The sequence below is a fragment of the Erythrolamprus reginae genome, chromosome 2, assembly GCF_031021105.1.
Source record: "Erythrolamprus reginae isolate rEryReg1 chromosome 2, rEryReg1.hap1, whole genome shotgun sequence".
Lineage (NCBI taxonomy): Eukaryota > Metazoa > Chordata > Lepidosauria > Squamata > Dipsadidae > Erythrolamprus > Erythrolamprus reginae.
The window spans coordinates 19134419-19157500 of NC_091951.1; the positions used below are offsets into that span (position 1 = coordinate 19134419).

At 42.0% G+C, this 23082-nt stretch overlaps 1 protein-coding gene across 3 annotated transcripts; it reads right to left on the minus strand.

Moving 5' to 3' along the window:
- Window positions 1-10366: 10366 nt before the first annotated feature.
- On the minus strand, window positions 10367-20459 carry LOC139159855 (zinc finger protein 665-like). 3 transcript variants are annotated; one of them, XM_070737281.1, is made up of 4 exons: window positions 20315-20459; window positions 19228-19399; window positions 18710-18829; window positions 10367-15684 (listed from the first exon to the last, which is right to left on the minus strand). In XM_070737281.1, the coding sequence occupies exon 4, from the start codon at window positions 15592-15594 to the stop codon at window positions 14407-14409; it is 1188 nt and encodes a 395-aa protein (XP_070593382.1). In that variant the 5' UTR covers window positions 15595-15684; window positions 18710-18829; window positions 19228-19399; window positions 20315-20459; the 3' UTR covers window positions 10367-14406. The 3 variants fall into 3 exon arrangements, with proteins under 3 accessions (XP_070593382.1, XP_070593381.1, XP_070593383.1); XM_070737280.1 differs by lacking the exon at window positions 18710-18829; XM_070737282.1 differs by lacking the exon at window positions 18710-18829 and having other exon boundaries at window positions 20397-20443.
- Between the last annotated feature and the right edge of the window lie 2623 nt (window positions 20460-23082).

Consider the following 23082-nt stretch of genomic DNA (forward strand, 5'->3'; position numbering starts at 1 on the left):
CTAGAGCTTTTATGTTACTGCTGAGCCAATTTAATTTTAACTGTCACTCTAATTTATTTTAATTATTAATTCTCAACTTATTTTGCAGATTCTCTGTCATTATTGTGATTTGCCCAAGGTCTCTCACCTTGGCCAAGGCGGGACTGGAACCCAGAGCCTCAGGCATTCTCATGCAGTGCCTTAACCCCTAGGCCATACTGGATGCTGATTGGGAATGGTTCTTTTAAAATGGAGGGGACTTCAGGTCCCATAATACATGATGGCTGGAGAATTCTGGGAGTGGAAATCCACACAGCTTGAAATGGTTACGGTTGAGAAATAAGGATATGGACATGTAAACATGCATGTGCCCATGTAGAGACACATACATGTTTGAGGAGCCTGTTTTTGAAAATCTTCCCCCATTGAAGGATAAATCTAACAATTCAAATGCAGAATCAAGACCAGAACTTGCTTGAGGCGAGTGTGGTTGTCAGGGCCCTTGATCACTTTTAACAAGCAGCTGAAGAAGGGGAGACTAACCATTATGAAATGAATAATTAACTCAGATCTTCACCTTTACCATTTTCAGGACCCAGGAAGTGTGACTTTTCTGGAGCAGCCCCTTCTCTGGGAAAGACCCTCTCCTGGGGCGAGGATTGCTGCAGCCTCCCCTCCTGGAAAGCTTTAGGGGGCTGTTTCCTTCCCCAATATCTGGGACAGAGTCAGAGAGCATTAGAGTTTGGTTGTGTTTGTGGGTGTGTCTCAGGTACCTGATTATTTGGTTTTCTTGATTTTAGCTTTAGAGTTGTGAGTCCCTTTTCAGAGTTGTGTTTTACAAGACAAGTGCTCACAGTTTCAAATTTATTGCCTTTATACCATGACCCCCTTTTGCAAATGGGTCAAAGTTTAATCAGTGTTTAATTACAAGTAGTCCTCAATTAATGGCATAGATGTTTCCCAATGGAACAAATAAGGAAAATTGTGAGGTGGGTGGTTTCTATATTTGATAATAAAAGAGATATAAATAACTACAGGTGGTCCTCGACTTTCCACCTTAAGCCTGTCTCTGCACATTATGGATCCGGGTCATGCAATACCTTTTGTGGGTATTGCTCAAAACTCTGAAACGGTGCACAAACTGGTTCTCCCAGATAGGTGGAGTTGTTTGGGACTCGATTAATTTCTTTTCTGGTTAAAAACAAAACTGTATACAGGACAACCTCACATTAACTGAATTTTGCGTCACACAAAAGACAACCTGGTATCAATTTTCAATGCACAATATTGTCACACATTTAATGTTGACTCTACTAGAAACAAAGAGGAGTTGAGAAGGATTTCTTTCTTCAAGCATCCAGGAAACCTGATTGCTCCCCTGCGGAAACCTATGAAGGATGCTGGGAAAGGGAGACTGGATTGAGCCCTGCATTGTCTCCACTCTGAAGGGAACCTGGCTAAAGCCATTTTTGGCTGCCTCTTAGCTCCCACAAGTCCCGAGAGGGGGAAGGAGGAGGGGGGAGTAGAAATGCCTGCTGGGCTGTCAAAAAAAAAACCCGTTTGCTTTTAATTTGCAGATGATTCAGTATTTGTTTTCGAAGAATCATTGGAAAAGGGCCCCAAGTTAAAAAATACTATAGGAAAGTTGCAGGATTGAAAATTAACAAAGACAAAACTAAAAGTTTAAAATCTAAAAAAAGGTGAATGGACAAAAAAAGGAGGTCTACAAATATTTAAAGTAAAATACCTGGGAATATATTTAACTGCCAGATGTTTAACAACCAAAGAAGAAAATTATACAAGATTACTACAACAATTCAAAGCGGACTTGGAAAATTGGAAAAATTTGTAAATATCAATAGTAGGAAGTATTGCAACTATAAAAATGAATATTTTACTGAGCTACTTTTTTCTTTTCCATATGGGACCCATAAAAATAGGGGTGAATTACTTTGATAAGCTAAACATAATAATTTTGAAATATATCTGGCATGGGGAAAAAGGAAGAATGAGACTAAAAATATTGAAAGAATCTAAAAATAATAACTTTTTTGATAAAAACATTAATTGCATTTATGGGGTTTCTCTCCTGTATGGATTTGGCTGTGACATCTTCATTATGTTTCAATTCAATTCCATTTATTAGATTTATATGCCGCCCCTCTCTGAAGACTCGGGGCGGCTGCGAGTTGTGTCATTGTGTACTCTCTGATGTTATTTGAGGTTCCTTCCATAGGAAAAGTGTTTTACTCACACCAAATAATTGTAGGATTCCCTTCGATCACTGTGTGAAGTTCCTGGTAAATATTAAGATGTGTTGAATTAAAATACTCCCAACATTGTTGACAGTTGAAAAGATTTATCTTTGCAACTTCCGGGTGGAGCCCGATCGCCCCAGAGGTGCGGAAGCCGAGCTCTCGCTCCGCAGCCTGCCTTTCCAGCTTGCAGGACGCCCGTTCGCGTTGTGCCGACACCTGGAGGGGTCGGTCGAGGACAGGGGGTTTCCTGGACCCCCCGGGACGGATCGCCGCGGCCCCGGGGGTTAGGGACAGCCCCGCAGCTGCAGGAATGGAGAGCTGCGACCTTTTCGTTATTCATTTTTTTATAATTATATTTTTCTCCTGTTAAAAAAAAATTAATAATAATAACTAAAGACTGTTTCGATATTTATTTGATTGGATGAAATAGAAATATTTTTAATGAGTTGAATATATGATTACATGAATTGAAATGAGACTACTTTATTTGAATGAAATTTTACTGAAGTTAAAATCACTCAGAATAAATTTTGGACTGTCTATTTTACTTTTCTATTTTTATAAGTTCTTTTTTTTAATCTTTTTCTCTCTTTTTGGAGTTCTGTGGGACTATTTTTTTGCTAAAACGACGTTAGAGGCGTAAGGATAACTTTTTTCTTTTTCCTTTTTCTCTTTTATACAATAAGAAGATATAGACTTTATTTTTATAATCACCTTAATTTGGACATTATATTGGACATTGATTCTGGAATTTTATTTTATTTTTTTGATATTTTTATTAAAGCACAACTTATATTTGGATTACTTGGACTTATTAAATTTCTTTTTTGGATTTTTCTTTTAGATTTTTGATATTTCTCTTTTTATTCTTTTGTATTTTTAGAATATTAGAAATATTTTTTTAAATAATTTTTTTTCATTTTTATAAATAATTTTTAATAGGTTCCTTCCCTTCTTTTTTCTCTCTCTTCTTTTTCTTCTTCTCTTTTTTTTCTTTATCTCCTTTAACCTTCTTTCATTATAATTATATTCCTTCTTTCTCTTTATTATTAACTAGCTAATTATGTGCTAGAAGCTTTGTTTCTTCCCCTCCACACCTGATCCCCCCCTCTTCAGGATTCTAGGATTTTAGAAGACTGAATCACTCTTCTTCCCTTTTTCTTTCTACTTTCTTTTTTTTAAACTAATACAAATAACTAATTATTGTACCAATTGAATTGAATTGATACTCCTTGTTTTCTAGTTTATTAGTATTTTGGATGTGAATTCTTCACCCTTTAAATAACCCTTAAACAAAGTAGAAATTTTGGAATATGAAAGGTTCTCAAAGGGCACAAAGTGTGACTTCGGTGACTACAATAACAACGTGAAAACAAACAACTACTCCTGCTTCGACTTCAACCTCTACACCAAAAGTTTCTCCAACTTCATCACCATTACAACAAAGGACTATAACTACAATGTTAGCTAAAGAGAAAGAAAAAGAAAAAGAAAAGCCACTGATGGATCCTAATTTCCAGATTATTCAAGAAGCACTAGCTGGTATACAAGAGTCACAAACTCAGACAAAAACTCAACTTGATGCGAACAAAGAAGAAATGAAAACGTATCTACAAGAAATGAAGCAAGAGCTGAGACAAGAAATGAAGGAGATGAAAGATGAGATTAAAAAAGAAGTTGCTGAGCTCAAAACTGAATTAACCGAAGTGAAAGGAAATGTTGCCGAAATGGATGGAGATATAAAAACTATGCAACAAAACCTACAAGTTAGCGAAAAAAGAATACAAGCGACTGAAGGGAAAATTCAAATCATGGGACAGAGAGTGGAAGAATACGAAGATCGTATCTATGCAGCCCGCAGAGATTTTGATATAGCAATAACCAACTTAGAACTCCAATCCGTGTGACATGGTCTGAGATTCCAAAATATTGATGAAGAAAGAGACGAAGACTTATCTGCAAAAATGGCAGAAGTGATAGGCGGTATTCTGCAAGCGGACCCAGCAGAATTGGTAAGAGAAATTGATGAAGTTTACCGAGTCCAGACTGGCTATGTGAGACGCCATAACCTACCCAGAGAAGTTCATATCAAGTTTTCAAGAAGAATTATCAAAGACGAGATACTGAGATTGACAAAAAATGAGACTTTTCAACGTAATGGGAAAGAAATTACCATTCTGAAACAAGTACCGAGGAGAGTTCGAGAGAGCAGAAGACAATACTACTTTCTTACAAGCATTTTGATCAGAAAGAATATTGTTTTTAGATGGTTGGTACCAGAAGGTTTGACTTTGGCTTGGCAGTCGACGAGAGTGAGGATAGAAAGCGTGGAACAAGCAAGATCTTTCTTAGCACGTAGCGGATTGGATAAAATCGAACAAATTCAGATAGAATCAAAGAGCAGTGACGATATGATGGGGGCCACAGGCGGTGGAGGAGAAGAACTACTGGCAGTGGAGCAGATGGCAGTAGAGCAGAAACAAACTCAGGTTTCACAGGAACTAATTTTGGAAACCCGGCTTCGAGAACCAAAAGAAGTTAAAAGGTACTACAAATAAAGATGACACAAGATCTGAAAATATTTTCAGTCAACGTAAATGGATTGAATAATCCGAGGAAAAGAAATCAAGTATTAACTAAACTCACGAAACAAAAAGCTCAGATAAATATTTTACAAGAAGTTCATATTAAAAAATCAAAACAAAGTACAGTGATCCCCCGCTCTTTGCGAGGGTTCCGTTCCAGGACCCCCCGCAACGAGCGGGTTTTCGCGAAGTAGCGCTGCGGAAGTAAAAACACCCTCTGCGCATGTGCAGAGGGTGTTTTTACTTCCGCAGCGCTAGCGAGGAGCCTAAGATTGGGGGCGGGGCGGGTGTTTTAAAACATCCCCGCCGACATGAGGGGCTCGCTAGCACACCCCCAAACCCGGGTTGGGGGTTCGGGGGTGTGCTAGCGAGCCTCCCATGTCGGCGGGGATGTTTTAAAACACCCGCGCGACTTTCCAATGAGTCCCGAAGACAAACGCGTTGTCTTCGGGACTCATTGGAAAGTCGCGCGGGTGTTTTAAAACATCCCCGCCGACATGGGAGGCTCGCTAGCACACCCCCGAGCCCCCAACCCGGGTTTGGGGGGTGCTAGGAAGCTCCCATTGTTGGCGGAGACCTTTTAAAACACTCGTGCGGCTTCCAAACCGAGTCCTGAAGCCAAGCGCCCTTGGCTTCAGGACTCGGTTTGGAAGCCGCGCAAGTGTTTTAAAAGGTCTCCGCCAACAATGGGAGCTTCCTAGCACCCCCCAAACCCGGGTTGGGGGCTCGGGGGGGGGGGGGTGCTAGGAAGCTCCCGTTGTTGGCGGAGACCTTTTAAAACACTCGCGCGGCTTCCAAACCGAGTCCTGGAAGCCGCGCGAGTGTTTTAAAAGGTCTCCGCCAACAATGGGAGCTTCCTAGCACCCCCCAAACCCGGGTTGGGAGCTCGGGGGGGGTGCTAGGAAGCTCCCATTGTTGGCGGAGACCTTTTAAAACACTCGCGCGGCTTCCAGGACTCGGTTTGGAAGCCGCGCGAGTGTTTTAAAAGGTCTCCGCCAACAATGGGAGCTTCCTAGCACCCCCCAAACCCGGGTTGGGGGCTCGGGGGGGGTGCTAGGAAGCTCCCATTGTTGGCGGAGACCTTTTAAAACACTCGCGCGGCTTCCAAACCGAGTCCTGGAAGCCGCGCGAGTGTTTTAAAAGGTCTCCGCCAACAATGGGAGCTTCCTAGCACCCCCCAAACCCGGGTTGGGGGTCCGGGGGGCGCTGTCTCTCGGCGCTTTCGTGCTGAGTCCGGGAGCGAACTCGCTCCCCGACTCAGCTGGAAAGCGCCGAGAGACAGCGTGGACAGGCCCGTTCCTTGGCGCTGTCTCTCGGGGCTTTCCAGCTGAGTCGGGGAGCGAGTTCGCTCCCGGACTCAGCACGAAAGCCCCGAGTGACAGCGCCAAGGAACGGGCCTGTCCACGCTGTCTCTCGGGGCTTTCGTGCTGAGTCGGGGAGCGAGTTCGCTCCCGGACTCAGCACGAAAGCCCCGAGAGACAGCGCCAAGGAACGGGCCTGTCCACGCTGTCTCTCGGGGCTTTCGTGCTGAGTCGGGGAGCGAGTTCGCTCCCGGACTCAGCACGAAAGCCCCGAGAGACAGCGCCAAGGAACGGGCCTGTCCACGCTGTCTCTCGGGGCTTTCGTGCTGAGTCGGGGAGCGAGTTCGCTCCCGGACTCAGCACGAAAGCCCCGAGAGACAGCGCCAAGGAACGGGCCTGTCCACGCTGTCTCTCGGGGCTTTCGTGCTGAGTCGGGGAGCGAGTTCGCTCCCGGACTCAGCACGAAAGCCCCGAGTGACAGCGCCAAGGAACGGGCCTGTCCACGCTGTCTCTCGGGGCTTTCGTGCTGAGTCGGGGAGCGAGTTCGCTCCCGGACTCAGCACGAAAGCCCCGAGAGACAGCGCCAAGGAACGGGCCTGTCCACGCTGTCTCTCGGCGCTTTCCAGCTGAGTCGGGGAGCGAGTTCGCTCCCGGACTCAGCTGGAAAGCGCCGAGAGACAGCGTGGACAGGCCCGTGCGGCGAGAATGAACGGCGTGGGCGGGCGAAGGGCGGGCGGCAGCGAGGTGTTTGCGTGGGTGGTGGGGAAACTCCTCGCTGACGCCAGCAAGAGGGGGAAGACTCAGGGAAGCCGCCCAGCAGCTGATCTCCCGGTTGCCATCTACGCATGCGTGCCCACAGGCACGCATGCGTAGATGGTATTTTGACTTCCGGGTTGAAAAATAGCGAAGTACCCTGTTCGCAATGGTTGGGGACGCAATAAACGGGGGATCACTGTATTCTTAAAAACTCAAAATTGGGGAAATTATATACTAGCTTGGCAAATCAAAAGAAAAGAGGTGTAGCAATGTATATTGATGAATTAATTGAATCTAAAGAAATATATAATGACAGTGATGGAAGGATGTTGATAGTGCAATTAGACTTAGAAACAAAACCTCTTGTAATTGTCTCAATTTATGCACCGAATGATAACCAAAAACAATTTTATAAAGACCTGCATGAAAAAATTAATAAATTATCAATTGAAAACATGATAATAATAGGGGATTTTAATGCAATTTCAGATGATCAAATGGATTATACTGGGAAAAGAAAACAAAAGAAAAAAAAGGTAATTTTGCCTGGGACGTTCTGGAAAATGTGTACGGAATTATCATTAAAAGATGTATGGCGAGAACAACACTTAAAAGATAAACAATATACTTTTTATTCTAACCCGCAGAAGACTTGGTTTAGAATTGATATGGCTTGGGCTCCTCTTCATATAATGGAACAAATTAGTAAAATAGAAATAGAGACAAATACCTGGGCAGATCATAACCCCTTATCCATATATTGGAAAGGTAAAAGGAAAATAAATAACTGGTCAATGAACAGAATTATAATAAAAGATCCAGAGTATAAAAAGTGGATAGAAAAAGAATTAGAGTTTTTTCTTAAAATAAATAAAAATATTGATACTACCCCTCAAAACCTATGGGATACAACTAAGGCTTATATACGCGGGTTAACAATATCATTTGTAGCGGAAAAAAACAAAGAGAGGAAAAAATATTATGAAAAATTACTAGAAGAACTTAAAAGTTTAGAAATGTTAATGCAAAAAGAGGACAAGGATGACAAGTTTAAAAATCAGAGAGAATTAATAAGACATAAATTGAGATTAATAGAACAAGAACCAATTGTAGAAAAGATAAAAAGAGCAAAAGAATATTTTGAACATGCGAATAAACCTGGAAGATGGTTGGCATATAAATTAAGAAAAGAGAGAGAAAACAGAATCATAAAAAGTTGATAGATTCAAAGGGTATAATAAAACATAGAATAGAAGATAAAAAGGAAATAGCATTGGAATTTTATAAACAATTATATAAGAAAGAAGAAATAAGTGAAGATTTAATTTTCAAATATTTGGAAAAAATAGAGTTACCAGTATTAACCGAAGCACAACAGCAAAGATTGAATAAACCCATTACAGATATGGAATTAAAACAATCTATAAAGAATAAAAAAAATAATAAAGCAACTGGCACAGATGCAATACCAGCGGAATTTTATAAATTGGAGATAGAAATACTTTTTTCAAATGTGCTTGAGACATATAACCAAATATTGGTAGAAGGTAAATTGCCAAAAACATGGTCAGAAACTTTAATAACTTTAATACATAAAGCTGACACGGAAAAAAGAAAAAGTTGAAAATTACAGACCTATTTCACTATTAAACGTAGATTATAATATTTTTATATCAATATTTGCTAATAGACTTAAAAGTATTATAAATAATATGATACACAGTGATCAAAATGGTTTTCTACCAGGAAGACAAATTAAAAATAATTTAAGAATAATAGTAAATATATTAGAATACTATGAGCAACATCCAGAAAAGCAAATGGCGCTTATATTTTTGGACGCGAAAAAGGCATTTGACAATGTAGGTTGGAACTTTAGGAAAATACAACTAAATAAGATGGAGGTAGGAACAAAGTTTTTTAACACAATAGATGCTATATATTCTGAACAAACAGCTAAAATTACATGTATAATAAATGGTGAAAAGACCAAAAAAGTAGATATACAACGAGGAGTAAGACAAGGTTGTCCAATATCGCCACTATTATTTATTTTAACATTAGAGATATTGTTGATAAAAACAAGAGCAGATAAGGAAATAAAAGGATTGAAGATTAAAAAAGAAACTTATAAAACACAAGCATTTGCAGATGACGTGGTGTTTGTTTTGGAGGAGCCAACAGAATCTATTTTAATAAATTCAATTGAAGAATATGGAAAAGTTGCAGGATTGAAAATAAACAAAGAAAAGACGCAGATATTAACAAAAAATATGACTGAAACACAAAGAAAGTATTTAGGAGATTTATCAAACATGAAAATTACAAAAAAAGTGAAATATTTAGGGATATGGATGACCTCCAAAGCTGTATCTTTGAAAAATGATAATTATTTAAAATTATTAAGCCATGTTAAAAAAGATTTAGAAATATGGAGTAATCTACAACTATCATTGGTAGGAAGAATCTCTACAATTAAAATGAATATACTTCCTAAAATTTTGTTTCTTTTTCAAGTTATTCCAATAAACCCAGGACCGAAATTTTTTGCTGAATTAAATAAGATAATAAAAAAAATTATTTGGCAAGGTAAAAAATCAAGAATAAAACAAAATTCATTAGAAGATCGTAAGGAAAGAGGAGGCCTAGGTCTTCCAAATTGGAAATTATATTATCACGCCACTGCCTTGACATGGATAAAAGAATGGTTGACCCTAGAAAACCAAAGGATGCTCAACCTAGAAGGTCATGATCTGATGGTTGGTTGGCATGCATTTATATGGTACGATAAATTAAAAATACTTTCATATTTTTAAAATAATATTATTAGGAAAGCATTGATAGAAGTATGGAATGAAATAAAGAAAAACCATTTTTTAGTAATGCCAGAATGGGTTTCATCTATTGAAGCTATTACACACCCGAATCTTAAAGAAAAAGGTAAGATTTGGAAATATAGGGATTTGTTAGATGATCAATTTAAATTAAGAACAAAACAAGAATTATATGATTTAGGTATTGCCTTAGACTGGTGGCAATATATGCAGATCAGTTCTAGATATCAAACAGATGTAAAGATTTATATTTTTAAAAAAGAAAATAACGTATTGAGTAAATTAGTAAATTATTATTTTAAAATCAACCAAATATCCAACGCTAGGTTGGATATTGAAAGACAATATGATCAGTTGATGCAAAAATTTAGGCAAAGAGATAGATTTAGATACATGGGAAAAAAATATGGATGTATAATTGGAAAATAACAAAATCAATTTCCTTTAAAGAAAACCAAATAAAGATGTTCTACAGATGGCACCTTCCACCATCTAGAATTTCTAAAATGTTTCCGTCTGTATCGCCTATTTGTTGGAAATGTAAAAAAGAAATTGGTACATATTATCATGCGTGGTGGACATGTTCTGAGACAAAAATATTTTGGAACAAAGTAGAGAATTGGATAAATGAAATAACAAAGGAGAAGATCAAAAAATCTCCCGAACTCTTTTTATTGGGTATTTCAAATACAAAGTATAAAAAAGAAACTTATTATTTAATAATACATATATTGGTTGCGGCTCGAATAGTATTCGCACAGAAATGGAAAGAAAAAACAATACCAAAAGATACTGAAGTATTTAAAAAAATTATAGAATGTGCAGAACTAAATATGATGACTAAACGTTTAAACAATCAAACTGAAACAGAATATTATAAAATATGGGATAAAGTATGATTGGTGGAATTTTAAAAATGGTACTAACAATTACCGTATTTTCCGGCGTATAAGACGACTTTTTAACCCCTGAAAATCTTTCCCAAAGTGGGGGGTCGTCTTATACGCCGGATACTGATTCCACAGCACCGTTCCCCGTAGGCTGCGCCCACGCAGACCAAAATACCGCCCCGCGCGCCCTTTTCCATGGGCGCGCAGTCCCCATCACCCTGCCAGCCCATGGGGGGGCGGGGGCGGGTAGGCGCCGACAGTAGAAGGCGCTGCCCCCGCCCGATCCGCTCCCTCGCCTCCTCTTCCGCAGAAAGAAACGCGCCGAAGCTGCCTGCTTAAGCCTCGCATTGCTCCACCCTGCTTCGTCCTGCCTGTAATCCTCCGTTGTGTTTTCGGGGGGGGGGGAGCGGTGGGAAAGCCCTGTGCTGGCCAGGAAAGCCGGGTTTGCTTTCTGTGAAAGCAGTGTGCCTTTTAAACACGCTGCTTTCCTGGACCTCTTTCCTGGGGGGGGAGGGGAGTGGCCTCCTCCCCCACCCACCCAGGAAAATGTTGCAAGAAAGCAGCGTGTTTAAAAGGCGCGCTGCTTTCACGGAAAGCAAACCCGGCTTTCCTGGCCAGCACAGGGCTTTCCTGCCGCTTCCCCCCGAAAACACAACGGAGGTCCAGGATGACAGGCGAAGCAGGGTGGAGCAACGCGAGGCTCAAGCTGGTACCGGAAGACCTCCGTTGTGTTTTCTGCTGGGGATGGGGGGCAGGAGGACCTTCATGGCTTTTCCGGGCAGCTGGCTTGAGCCTTGTGCATGTCAGCAAAGCCGGAGACGTGGAGAGAAAGGAAAGAGAGGGATAGAGGAGAGGAAAGAAGGAGGGAGGGAGGGAAGGGAGAGAAAAATGAACGAGAGGGAGAGAGAAAGGGAGGAAGGAATGAAGAGATAAATATAAAGGGAGAGAGGGAGGGGAAGGAAGGAAAAGAGAAAGAAAAAAGTGGAAGGAAGAGAGAAGGAAAGAAAGGGAGAGAAAGAGAGAAGACAGGAAGGAAGAGAGAGTGAGAGAGGGTAAGAAAGAAAGAGTGAGAGAGGAGAGAGGAAGAGAGAGAGAGTGAGAGAGAGGAAGAAAGCAAGAGAGAGAAAGGAGTGGAAGAGAGAGGGAGAGAGAAATGATAGAAAAAAGGGGGGAAGAGAAATGAGAAAATGATTGAGGCAGAGAATGACAGGAAAGAGAGAGAAATAGAGAGAGAAGTGACTCTTGATTTAAAGCATATGGTAAAAACACTTAAATAATAACAGAGAAAAAAACCCCCAGCCCTCACCTGTTTTTATTAAGTTATGTTTTTGGATTTGCTGGTTGTTTTAGTTTTAATAGTAATAGAGTTTTGTTTTGTTTTATTATTAATTTATTTTAATTAAAAAGTAGAGATTTTATTTATTTATTTATTTATACTCCTATGCCGCCCAGTCCCAAGGGGACTGCCGCTCAGACACTATACTTTTCCACCGCTTCTTTCTTCTCCGCCTCGCCTCCGCTACTCCCGCTGCCACCTTTGCTCTCCCCGCCGGGGGTAGTCTTATACGGCGAGTATATCTCAAATTCTATATTTTAACTGGAAAAGTTAGGGGGTCGTCTTATACACCCAGTCGTCTTATACGCCGGAAAATACGGTAATTATAATATAGAATGAAATAGTAAATAATATTACTAATAACTTTTTTCTTTTCTTTTTGTATAAGCATAGAATATTTTAAAATATAAAGAAATTTAATTAATAAGTTTAATATAAAAAATATAGAGTTAAATTTAACAAGAATGTAACTTACATGTATGACATTTCTGCTTTGATCTGATCATAGTTAGGATTTTTTACATTTTTGTATTAGTTAGACTTCTACGACAAGAGGAGCAATGGTAGCTCCTTAAATGTTTAGTGTTGTATGTCCTTGCTTGTCCTTTTGAAAAAAAAATAGGGGTGAATTACTTTGATAAGCTAAACATAATAATTTTGAAATATATCTGGCATGGGGGAAAAGGAAGAATGAGACTAAAAATATTGAAAGAATCTAAAAATAATAACTTTTTTGATAAAAACATTTATTGCATTTATGGGGTTTCTCTCCTGTATGGATTTGGCTGTGACATCTTCATTATTATTCAATGCCATTCAATTTATTAGATTTGTATGCTGCCCCTCTCTGAAGACTCAGGGCGGCTGTGAGTTGTATCATTGTGTACTCTCTGATGTTATTTGAGGTTCCTTCCGTAGGAAAAGTGTTTTACTCACACCAAATAATTGTAGGATTCCCTTCGATCACTGTGTGAAGTTCCTGGTAAATATTAAGAGGTGTTGAATTAAAATACTCCCAACATTGTTGACAGCTGAAAAGAGTTATCTTTGCAATGGACCTTTTGGTGCTTTTTCAGTTTTGATTTATTATGAAAACTTTTCTCACACTTTGTGTATTTCTAAGGCCAAACTCCTGTGACTTCAGGTGTGCCTATAATGGTTTTTCTCTAGTGTGGATTCGCTGATGCTTCAAAGGCTCACGTTTCTGTGAAAAGCATGGCTTTACTGAAGGCAAATCATGTCAGACTAATCTCATTGATTTCTTTGACTATGTCACAAAGGTGTTGGATGAAGGTGGTGCCATGGATATTGCCTACCTGGAGTTCAGCAAAGCCTTTGATACGGTTCCACATAAAGAGCTGATAGATAAATTAGTGAAGATTGGACTTAATCCCTGGATAGTTCAATGGATTTGCAGCTGGCTGAAGCGTAGACATCAGAGAGTTATTGTTAACGGCGAGTATTCTGAGCAGAGTCAGGTTACAAGCGGTGTGCCACAAGGGTCTGTTCTGGGTCCTATACTTTTTAATATGTTTGTGAGTGACATAGGGGAAGGTTTGGTAGGGAAGGTTTGGTAGGGAAGGTTTGCCTATTTGCCGATGACTCTAAAGAGTGCAATAGGGTTGATATTCCTGGAGGAGTCTGTAATATGGTAAATGATTTAGCTTTACTAGATAAATGGTCAAAGCAATGGAAACTGCAGTTTAATGTTTCCAAATGTAAAATAATGCACTTGGGGAAAAGGAATCCTCAATCTGAGTATTGTATTGGCAGTTCTGTGTTAGCAAATACTTCAGAAGAAAAGGATTTAGGGGTAGTGATTTCTGACAGTCTCAAAATGGGTGAACAGTGCAGTCAGGCAGTAGGGAAAGCAATTAGGATGCTTGGCTGCGTAGCTAGAGGTATAACAAGCAGGAAGAGGGAGATTTTGACCCCACTATATAGAATGCTGGTGAGACCACATTTGGAATACTGTGTTCAGTTCTGGAGACCTCACCTACAAAAAGATATTGACAAAATTGAATGGGTCCAAAGATGGGCTACAAGAATGGTGGAAGGTCTTAAGCATAAAATGTATCAGGAAAGACTTAATGAACTCAATCTGTATAGTCTGGAGGACAGAAGGAAAAGGGGGGACATGATCAAAACATTTAAATATATTAAAGGGTTAAATAAGGTCCAGGAGGGAAGTGTTTTTAATAGGAAAGTGAACAGAAGAACAAGGGGACACAATCTGAAGTTAGTTGGGGGAAAGATCAAAAGCAACATGAGAAAATATTATTTTACTGAAAGAGTAGTAGATCCTTGGAACAAACTTCCAGCAGACGTGGTAGATAAATCCACAGTAACTGAATTTAAACATGCCTGGGATAAACATATATCCATCCTACGATAAAACACAGAAAATAGTATAAGGGCAGACTAGATGGACCATGAGGTCTTTTTCTGCCGTCAGACTTCTATGTTTCTAAAAACATTTATCGCAGTCTGAGCATTTGTGAGGTTTTTCTCCTGTATGGATTCGGCTGTGATTTCTAAGGGCAGATGATTGAGTAAATGCTCTCCCACAGTCTAAACATTTGTATTTTTTTTCCCCCGTGTGGATTTTTTTATGCATTTCAAGGGCTGATTTCCTATTAAAACTTCTTCCACAATCGATGCATTGATATGGCTTCTCCCCTGTGTGGGTTATGTGATGTCTCCAAAGGTCATTCCCCTCTCTAAAGCATTTCCCACAGTCTAGGCAGCTGTAGGGCTTCTCTCCTGTGTGGACCCTCTGATGGCTTCCAAGGGATCCTTTTTGAGAAAAGCCTTCCCCACACTCCCCACATTTGAATGGCTTCTCTCCCGTGTGGATTCTCTCGTGATTTTTAACCTCTGTTTGTGTAATAAAGCTTTCCCCACACACCTCACATTCATAGGGTTTTTCTCCTTTGTGCCTCATCTGGTGTCTCCGAAGGTCAGAAGGACCCATAAATCTTCTTTCACATTCTGTGCATTCATAGGGTCTCTCTCCAGTGTGAATTCTCTGATGTCGCACCAGAGTTGTTTTCTGGGTAAAACATTTCCCACATTCGAGGCACTTTTCGTTTTTCTCCCCTGTGTGTGTTTTCCAATGATTCTGAAGAGATGAAGTATGGCCAAAACATTTCCCACAATCAAAGCATTTGTAAGATTTGATTCCTGCATGAGACTTCTCATGGTAACAAAGACCTGACTTCTGAGAAAAGCTCTTCCCACATTCCCAACACTTGTAAGGTTTCTCCCCTGTGTGGATTCTCTCGTGGTTTCTCAGAGTGGTTTTTTGACGGAAAAACTTCCCACATTCCAGACATTGATAGGGTTTCTCTCCTGTGTGGATTTTCTGGTGTAAAAGAAGGTTTGACTTGTGACTAAAGCATAAGCCACATCCTTCACACTTATAGGCTTTTAGTGTTGGGGGCTTCCTGAGATCTTTGTCGTTTTTCCCATAGAAGGATTTCTCAGCCTCCAAAGCTTTCCTGGATTTATTTCCTACATGGTCCTTCCTGTGGGTCAAAAGGAGGGACCTGCGAGCAAAGTTTTTCCCACACTCTGAGCATTCATGGGTTCTTCCGTGGATTTTCGGAGGGCTGCTTGTATCTGACGGGGGATCCAAGAGTTTCCCAGGCTCCATGCTTTATGGCGGTGGCTGCCTTATGTTGATTTTCTAATATCTGTTGATAGTTGGCTTGCAGGTAAATCTCTGGTTACAATATTTTATCCCCTATTAGAAGGAGAAAGACGTGAAGCATTATATTTCATTTTTATACACAGAATCATGAAATCTTAGCCTTGGCAGGGACCTTGAGGGTCTTCCATTCTGACCCTCTTCCCAGGATAAGGTGCTCAGTATATCTGAGGCCAAGTGAATAAATCCCTAAATTTCTAAGAGAGATGTCCTCAATGGATGACCATGCTAGGGGCTGGAATCTCGTTCCTTATGTGAAGCAGTGTGTCAATTTTGAAATGGATCGAGCCTGCTGCAGGCATCTTGTTTCTCTAGTTGCCACACAGCTCAGGGAGGGGGAAGAAGAATGGAATGCGATCTAGCCAAAACAACCGGATATCTCGTGGGAACCAAGGTCATTCTCAACAGGGGCCAGCAGGAGAATAGAACTTGTTGCCAGGAGATGCAAGAACACCTAATTGGGCAACGTGACCTGTTACCCTAAGGGAGGGGGGACCTCTAACATTTAATTATCCTGAATGCGTGGGAAACAGTTAGAGCTGGTTTTAAGTTTATCCGTGCCAAAATGAGGTACTCAATAAAGCCGTTCTTTGAGGAAATGTAAAATTTCAGAGTGCTGAATTTATTTATTTACTTACTTATTTATTTTATATGCCGCCCCTCTCTGAGGACTCCTTTGGGATCATTACTTTGAACCAGACCACAGTGGCGTTGCAGACAATAGTCATAGGGACATCTTAGAAGGGGGACAAGACAAGCAGAGGCCATCCATAAATTGGGGAGTCACCCACTAAAATGGGATGCAAAGTTACTGCAACCCAAGGAAGCCTGAGCCCAGCTATGTAAAGCAGCCCTGACTGACAACAATGCTGGGCCTGGGCCTTGAGTGGAGGCCTTCAGCACTCTCAGCCATCTGCCACAGTCCCCAGGTCTGGCCTTCACCTCCAAAGCTTTCCTGGATTTATTTCCCACATGGTCCTTCCTGTGTGTGAAAAGGAGGGACCTGCTAACAAAGTTTTTCCCACACTCTGATCTCTAACGTTTAATTATGCTGAATGCGTGGGAAACAGTTAGAGCTGGTTTTAAGTTCATCCGTGCCAAAATGAGGTACTCAATAAAGCCGTTCTTTGAGGAAATGTAAAATTTCAGAATGCTGAATTTATTTATTTACTTATTTATTTACTTATTTATTTTATATGCCGCCCCTCTCTGAAGACTCCTTTGGGATCATTACTTTGAACCAGGGCACAGTGGCGTTGCAGACAATAGTCGTGGGGGCATCTCAGGAGGGGGACAAGACAGGCAGAGGCCATCCATAAATTGGGGAGTTACCCACTAAAATGGGATGCAAAGTTGCTGCAACCCTTGGAAGCCTGAACCTAGCCATATAAAGCAGCCCAGACCAATGTTCCCTCTAATTTATTTTCGGTGTGGGCGGAAAAGTATAGTGTCTGAGCGACAGTCCCTTTTGGACTGGGCGTCATAGAAAAATAAATAAATAAATAAATAAAAAGAAAAAAAGAAAAAAAATCCCCTTTTTTTGGGTATTAAAAGAAATTAATAATAAAACAAAACCAAAATCTATTACTATTATTATCTTCTCTTTTTCCATCCCTGTCTCCTCCCCCCTTGTGTGTGTGTGTGAACTCTTGAACCATTTCCAATTAGAGGTGAGCTATTGGAAATGGTTTAAGAGTTCACACACACACACACACACACACACACACACACACACACACACACACACACACACAAACGGCTGGGTTTTTTTTTCTCTGTTATTATTTGGGTGCTTTTTACCATATGCTTTAAATCAAGTCATTTCTCTCTCTTTCTCTCTCCCCCTCTTGCTCTCTCTCTCTCTATTGCTTTCTTTTTCTCTCACTCTTTCATTCATTCTATCTCTCTTGCTTTCTTTCTCTTCTCTCTCTTGTTATCTCTCTCTCCCCCCCTTTCTCTCTCTCTCTTAGCAGCGGCATTGGGCAGTAGCTGTGGGGCGGCGGCAGGGTGATCAGCTGTGAGGCGGAGCTTCGGAACGAAGACACCGACAGCAAGGGGGCTGTGAGAGGGCTTTCTCCGAGCGCTTCGGGAATGCCTGCCCTGCCTCTACTGCAGCCCCCTTGCTGGAAGTCTGGGACGAAAGCGCTCCCAGTGAAGGGGCTGCGAGAGGGGCCGGGTGGGCATTCCCGAAGCCCGCAGTGAAAGCCCTCTCGCTCAGCCCCTTGGCTGGCAGCGCTTTTGTCCCACAGCCGCCACGGCAGAAGTCACGCCCCAAGGCAGGAGGCGGCGGAGGAGAGGGGGCGTATCGGGCGGGCGGGGGGCAGGGTCAAGAAGCCAGGGGCGCGTTTGGCTGGAGGCACCGTGGGGAGGCAGGGGCAGCTACGGCTCCCTTTCCTCCTACTGCCGCACCTCCTCGCCCCCGCCCCCCCGTGGGGCAGGGGGATGGGGAGCGCACGGCCATGGAAAAGGGCGCGTGGGGAGTATTTTGGGGCACGCACGTGCGCAGCTTACGGGGAACAGTGGCCCAGACTGACAACAATGCTGGGCCTGGGCCTTGAGTGGAGGCCTTCAGCACTCTCAGCCATCTGCCACAGTCCCCAGGCCTGGCCTTCACCTCAGTGTCACCGCTACCACTGAGAAATGTGGCCTTATTCTCCAGACCGGAGGCTTTTGCAACCCAGCTCCATTTTTGAAGCTGCATGTTCCGTACAGTTTCCAAGCAATGCGTCCCAAAGCATCTCTTGGTTTCCCCAGGAATCCTTCAGTCGAATGCGGCCTGTGCTTGGGAATGACAAGGCCTCACCTGCTCACTTCAAGCCACCCCATATTCCTTGCCTGGGACTTTGTTTAACGACACGTGAAATCGCTTAACAACCACAATCAGGAGTACAGCGTTGCAGTCATTGAGCCAAACTCTCATGTGACATCTTAGTTAATGACCACTTTGCTTAATGACCAAGACTCCAATTGTGGTCATAAGTCCAGCGCAAACTACAAGAATTACCCAAAACTAAGTGACCTTCTACCGCTGCACCAGAGAGAGTATTTTAACTTACTGCACCTGTGTGTGGTTTGCCAACTGAACAGTGACAGATAAGACAGCACTCCAGCAGGTAAACATCATTGCCAAGAGGATGACTGGTTGTCCTCTCCCCTCTTTGGAAGAGCTTTATAACTCCAGCTGCCTCAAACAAAGTTAAAAAAAATCATTCTTAAAGGTCAAGCTCATCCTGGGCACTCTTTTTAATTATTACCATCTGGCAGATGTGAATAAAAACAAGGAGAAAGAGGCTTCTATCCCAGAACAGTTAACTAGATTGAATTCTACTGTATAGTGCAATGTTAATGCAACATCAGGGATTTTCAATTCAACTGCCTAAAATGCGAAGGATGTGTGTTTCACTTCTATTTGAATAGTTATAATGTACACTGAAGATGGCATTTAATAAGGTTGTACAGAGATTAAAAATGGATGCTTGTTCTCCAAACCAAGGCTTAACCTAGATTCATTTAGTCACCTTTAAAGTTACAAATGAAGAGATCTCTGGCACAAGGCCAGGTATGACCCTCACTGCTCACCGGTTTTGTTTTTTCTTAATGCATCGGCTATTTGTGCAGAAAGCTGCTTCTCCATCCAGGCCACAATTTCCACATTCTTTGGAATGGAGTCCAGGCCAAAGGACAGTGGATCCCAATCCAGGAATGTCTTTTTCTCCACTGTGAAGTTCACGGTCACATCCTCGCTGGTCTCCTGCAAAGAAAAAGGAAAAAGGCTCAGATCCCGACAGTGATCTTGAACATGATCTGTAAATGTAGAAAGTTGAAAAAATAGGATTATTTGATGGGGATAGAAAATAATGAAAATTGAATCATAATTCAAAAATATCTTAATGCTAATACAGGGTGAAATCCACCAGGGTCCAAAGCATAATTGTGGGAAGGAAAACTCAGTGGAAGATGAGAGATGGGGCAGAGCGTGGGTGAAAATGCTCTTTTTGGAGGATGCAAAAGCCACAAAGATTCCAGTTAGGCTTTTCATTAGTATATTTACAATTATTCAAGTGAGCCTTCTGGCCACCAGCTTCTTCCAGCAGCTCCTCCAAAGACACCCCCCCCAAACCCCCCCCTTCCTTTGTGCTTTGGAAAAAATCCACCAAGGAGGAGCCCCCACGTCACAGCCTCTTTCTGGGCAAAAGAAGGAAAATATAAAACTTAAAAATTCTACCCATCTTTTAAAAGCAGAAGCAAAGAAAAGATTAGCATTAAAAGAAAATATTTCAATGCTGGCCTTTTAGATGCAGCTCAAAATAAAAGGAACTCTTGGATGTTAAGAAAAAAAATATGAAAATCCAGTTAATTTAAATACTTTCTTCCTACCCCCCCCACCCCAACCCTCCCCTCCGCATTGCAAGGTCAGTCTCTGTTACGAATCCGCACAAACGTTTTGAAAGCACCACTTTGACCATGAGGGATCTGGATGCTCGGAGATCTCCTGCTCTGACGGACCACAGAGAGACCTTCTGGAAGAAACTTTCCACAAACCGCCTATCCCGGATCCACCCGAAGCCCCCCGGGGATCCTTGTCCGGGCGAGGAGCCCCCTTTGCCCCCCTGGAGGGAAGAGAGGGATCCGCTCCCTGCAGGCAACGCCAGAGCTCTTGATCTACCCGAGGAAATCCCGGCAAGCCCAACAGCGGCATCCGCAGCTCCCTTCCAGCTGGCGGGGAGAAGATCTCCTGGCAGCCTCACTTGCTACGAGCGGGATCCAGGAGCTTCTTCCGAGGGATCAAGCGCAGATTCCCCAAGGAAGAAAGGGGATTCACGGAAGGAAGCGGAAGTCCAGAGAGTGGGAGGGGAGTGGCGGGGGCGGGGCTTCTGCTCTCCTCTCTGTTCCCGCCCCCTCTTCTTCCTCTCCGCCCCTCCCCTTTAATCTCCCCCCTCAGCCAGGACGGGCGTCTGTGTGGAGGGTTCCGCTGCCCTTGCGAAGGATTTCGCCCTCTGCAGGCTGCAAGCGGGATTACTTCATCCCCTGAGACAGGAGATGGGAATGTTTGGGGGAGGAGCCCAGATTGCGTTCTTGTTTCCATGGTGACAACCCGATACGAAAGGGAAACAAGGCAGCCAACCCAGTGCAAAATGGAAAATGATTTTTTGAAATTTATCTGCCTTTATTATTTTTGCAAGAATTCAAGACAGTGAACGTATCCCTCACATCTTCCTGGACTTGTTTGCCCCACAACAGCCCTCTTATGCTGAGAGAGTGACTGGCCCAAGGTCTCCCAACCGCCTTTCATGGCCAAGGCAGGACTGGAACCCAGGGCCTCAGCCTTTCTTTTTTTATTATATTCACAAAACGTCCCTTAACCCACAAACATGCATTGTTAGTTCTCATAATTCCTATCTGGGTTATAGCCAGTAATGGGCAGCCACCCACGCCTTCTGGTTGGAGGAGGGGGCCACGTGAGGCTGAAGGAGATGTTGTGGCTAGGTTTAAGTATACTTTTTTCGGTTTTTGTTATTACACTTGTACTGGTTATTTTCAAATTTTGCACAATTTTATCCCATATGACACTGATATATGAAATTTCTATTACTTAAAGTATTCCCTAGCCCTTTTAGGTTACTGCTGAGCCAATTTAATTTTAACTCACTCTAATTTATTGTAATTACTAATTCTCAACTTATCTTGCAGATTCTCTGTCATTATTGTGATTTGCCCAAGGTCTCTCACCTTCCTTTCATGGCCAAGGCGGGACTGGAACCCAGAGCCTCAGGCATTCTCATGCAGAGCCTTAACCACTAGGCCATACTGGATGCTGATTGGGAATGGTTATCTTTTAAAATGGAGGGGACTTCAGGTCCCACAATGCATAATGGCTGGAGAATTCTGGGAGTGGAAATCCACACAGCTTGAAATGCTTAAGGTTGAGAAATAAGGATATGGACATGTAAACATGCATGTGCCCATGTAGAGACACATACATGTTTGGGGAGTCTGTTTTTGAAAATCTTCCCCCATTGAAGGATAAATGTAACAATTTAAATCCAGAATCAAGAGCAGAAATAGTTTGAGGTGAGTGTGGTTGTCAGGGCCATTATGAAATGAATAATTAACTCAGATCTTCACCCTTACCATTTGCAGGACCCAGGAAGTGTGACTTTTCTGGAGCAGCCCCTTCCCTGGGAAAGACCCTCTCCTGGGCCAGGATTGCTGCAGCCCCCCTTTCTGGAAAGCTTTAGGGGGCTGTTTCCCTCCCCAATATCTGGGACAGAGTCAGAGAGCATTAGAGTTTGGTTGTGTTTGTGGGTGTGTCTCAGTTACCTGATTATTTGGTTTTCTTGATTTTAGCTTTAGGGTTGTGAGTCCCTTTTCAGAGTTGTGTTTTACAAGACAGGTGCTCACTGTTTCAAATGTATTGCCTTTATATGATGACCCCATTTTGCAAATGGGTCAAAGTTTAATCAGTGTTTAATTGCAAGTACTCCTCAATTTATGGCATAGATGTTTCCCAATGGGACAAATAAGGAAACTTGTGAGGTGGGTGGTTTCTATATTTGATAATAAAGAAATATAAATAACTACAGGTGGTCCTCGACTTTCCAACTTAAACCTGTCTCTGCACATTATGGATCCGGATCATGCAATACCTTTTGTGGGTATTGCTCAAAACTCCGAAACGGTGCACAAACTGGTTCTCCCAGATAGGTGGAATTGTTTGGGACTCAATTAATTTCTTTTCTGGTTAAAAACAAAACTGTACACAGGACAACCTCACATTAACTGAATTTTGGGTCACACAAAACACAACCTGGTATCAATTTTTAATTCACATGAAATTGAGTATTGCACAATATTGTCACACATTTAATGTGGACTCTACTAGAAACACCGAGGAGTTGAGAAGGATTTCTTTCTTCAAGCATCCAGGAAACCTGATTGCTCCCCTGCGGAAACGTATGAAGGATGCTGGGAAAGGGAGACTGGATTGAGCCCTGCACTGTCTCCACTCTGAAGTGAACCTGGCTGAAGCCATTTTTGGCTGCCTCTTAGCTCCCACAAGCCCTGAGAGGGGAAAGGAGGAGGGGGGAGTAGAAAGGCCTGCTGGGCTGTCAAAATAAAACGTTTTCTTTTAATTTGCAGATTCAGCATTTGTTTTCTAAGAATAATTGGAAAAGGGCCCCAAGTTAAAAAATAGAAAACTATAGGAAAGTTGCAGGACTGAAAATTAACAAAGACAAAACTAAAAGCTTAAAATCTTACAAAAAGGTGAATTGACGAAGAAATGAGGTCTACAAATATTTAAAGTAAAATACCTGGGAATATATTTAACTGCCAGATGTTTAAAAACCAAAGAAGAAAATTATACAACAATTCAAAGTGGACTTGGAAAATTGGAAAAATTTGTAAATATCAATAGTAGGAAGAATTGCAACT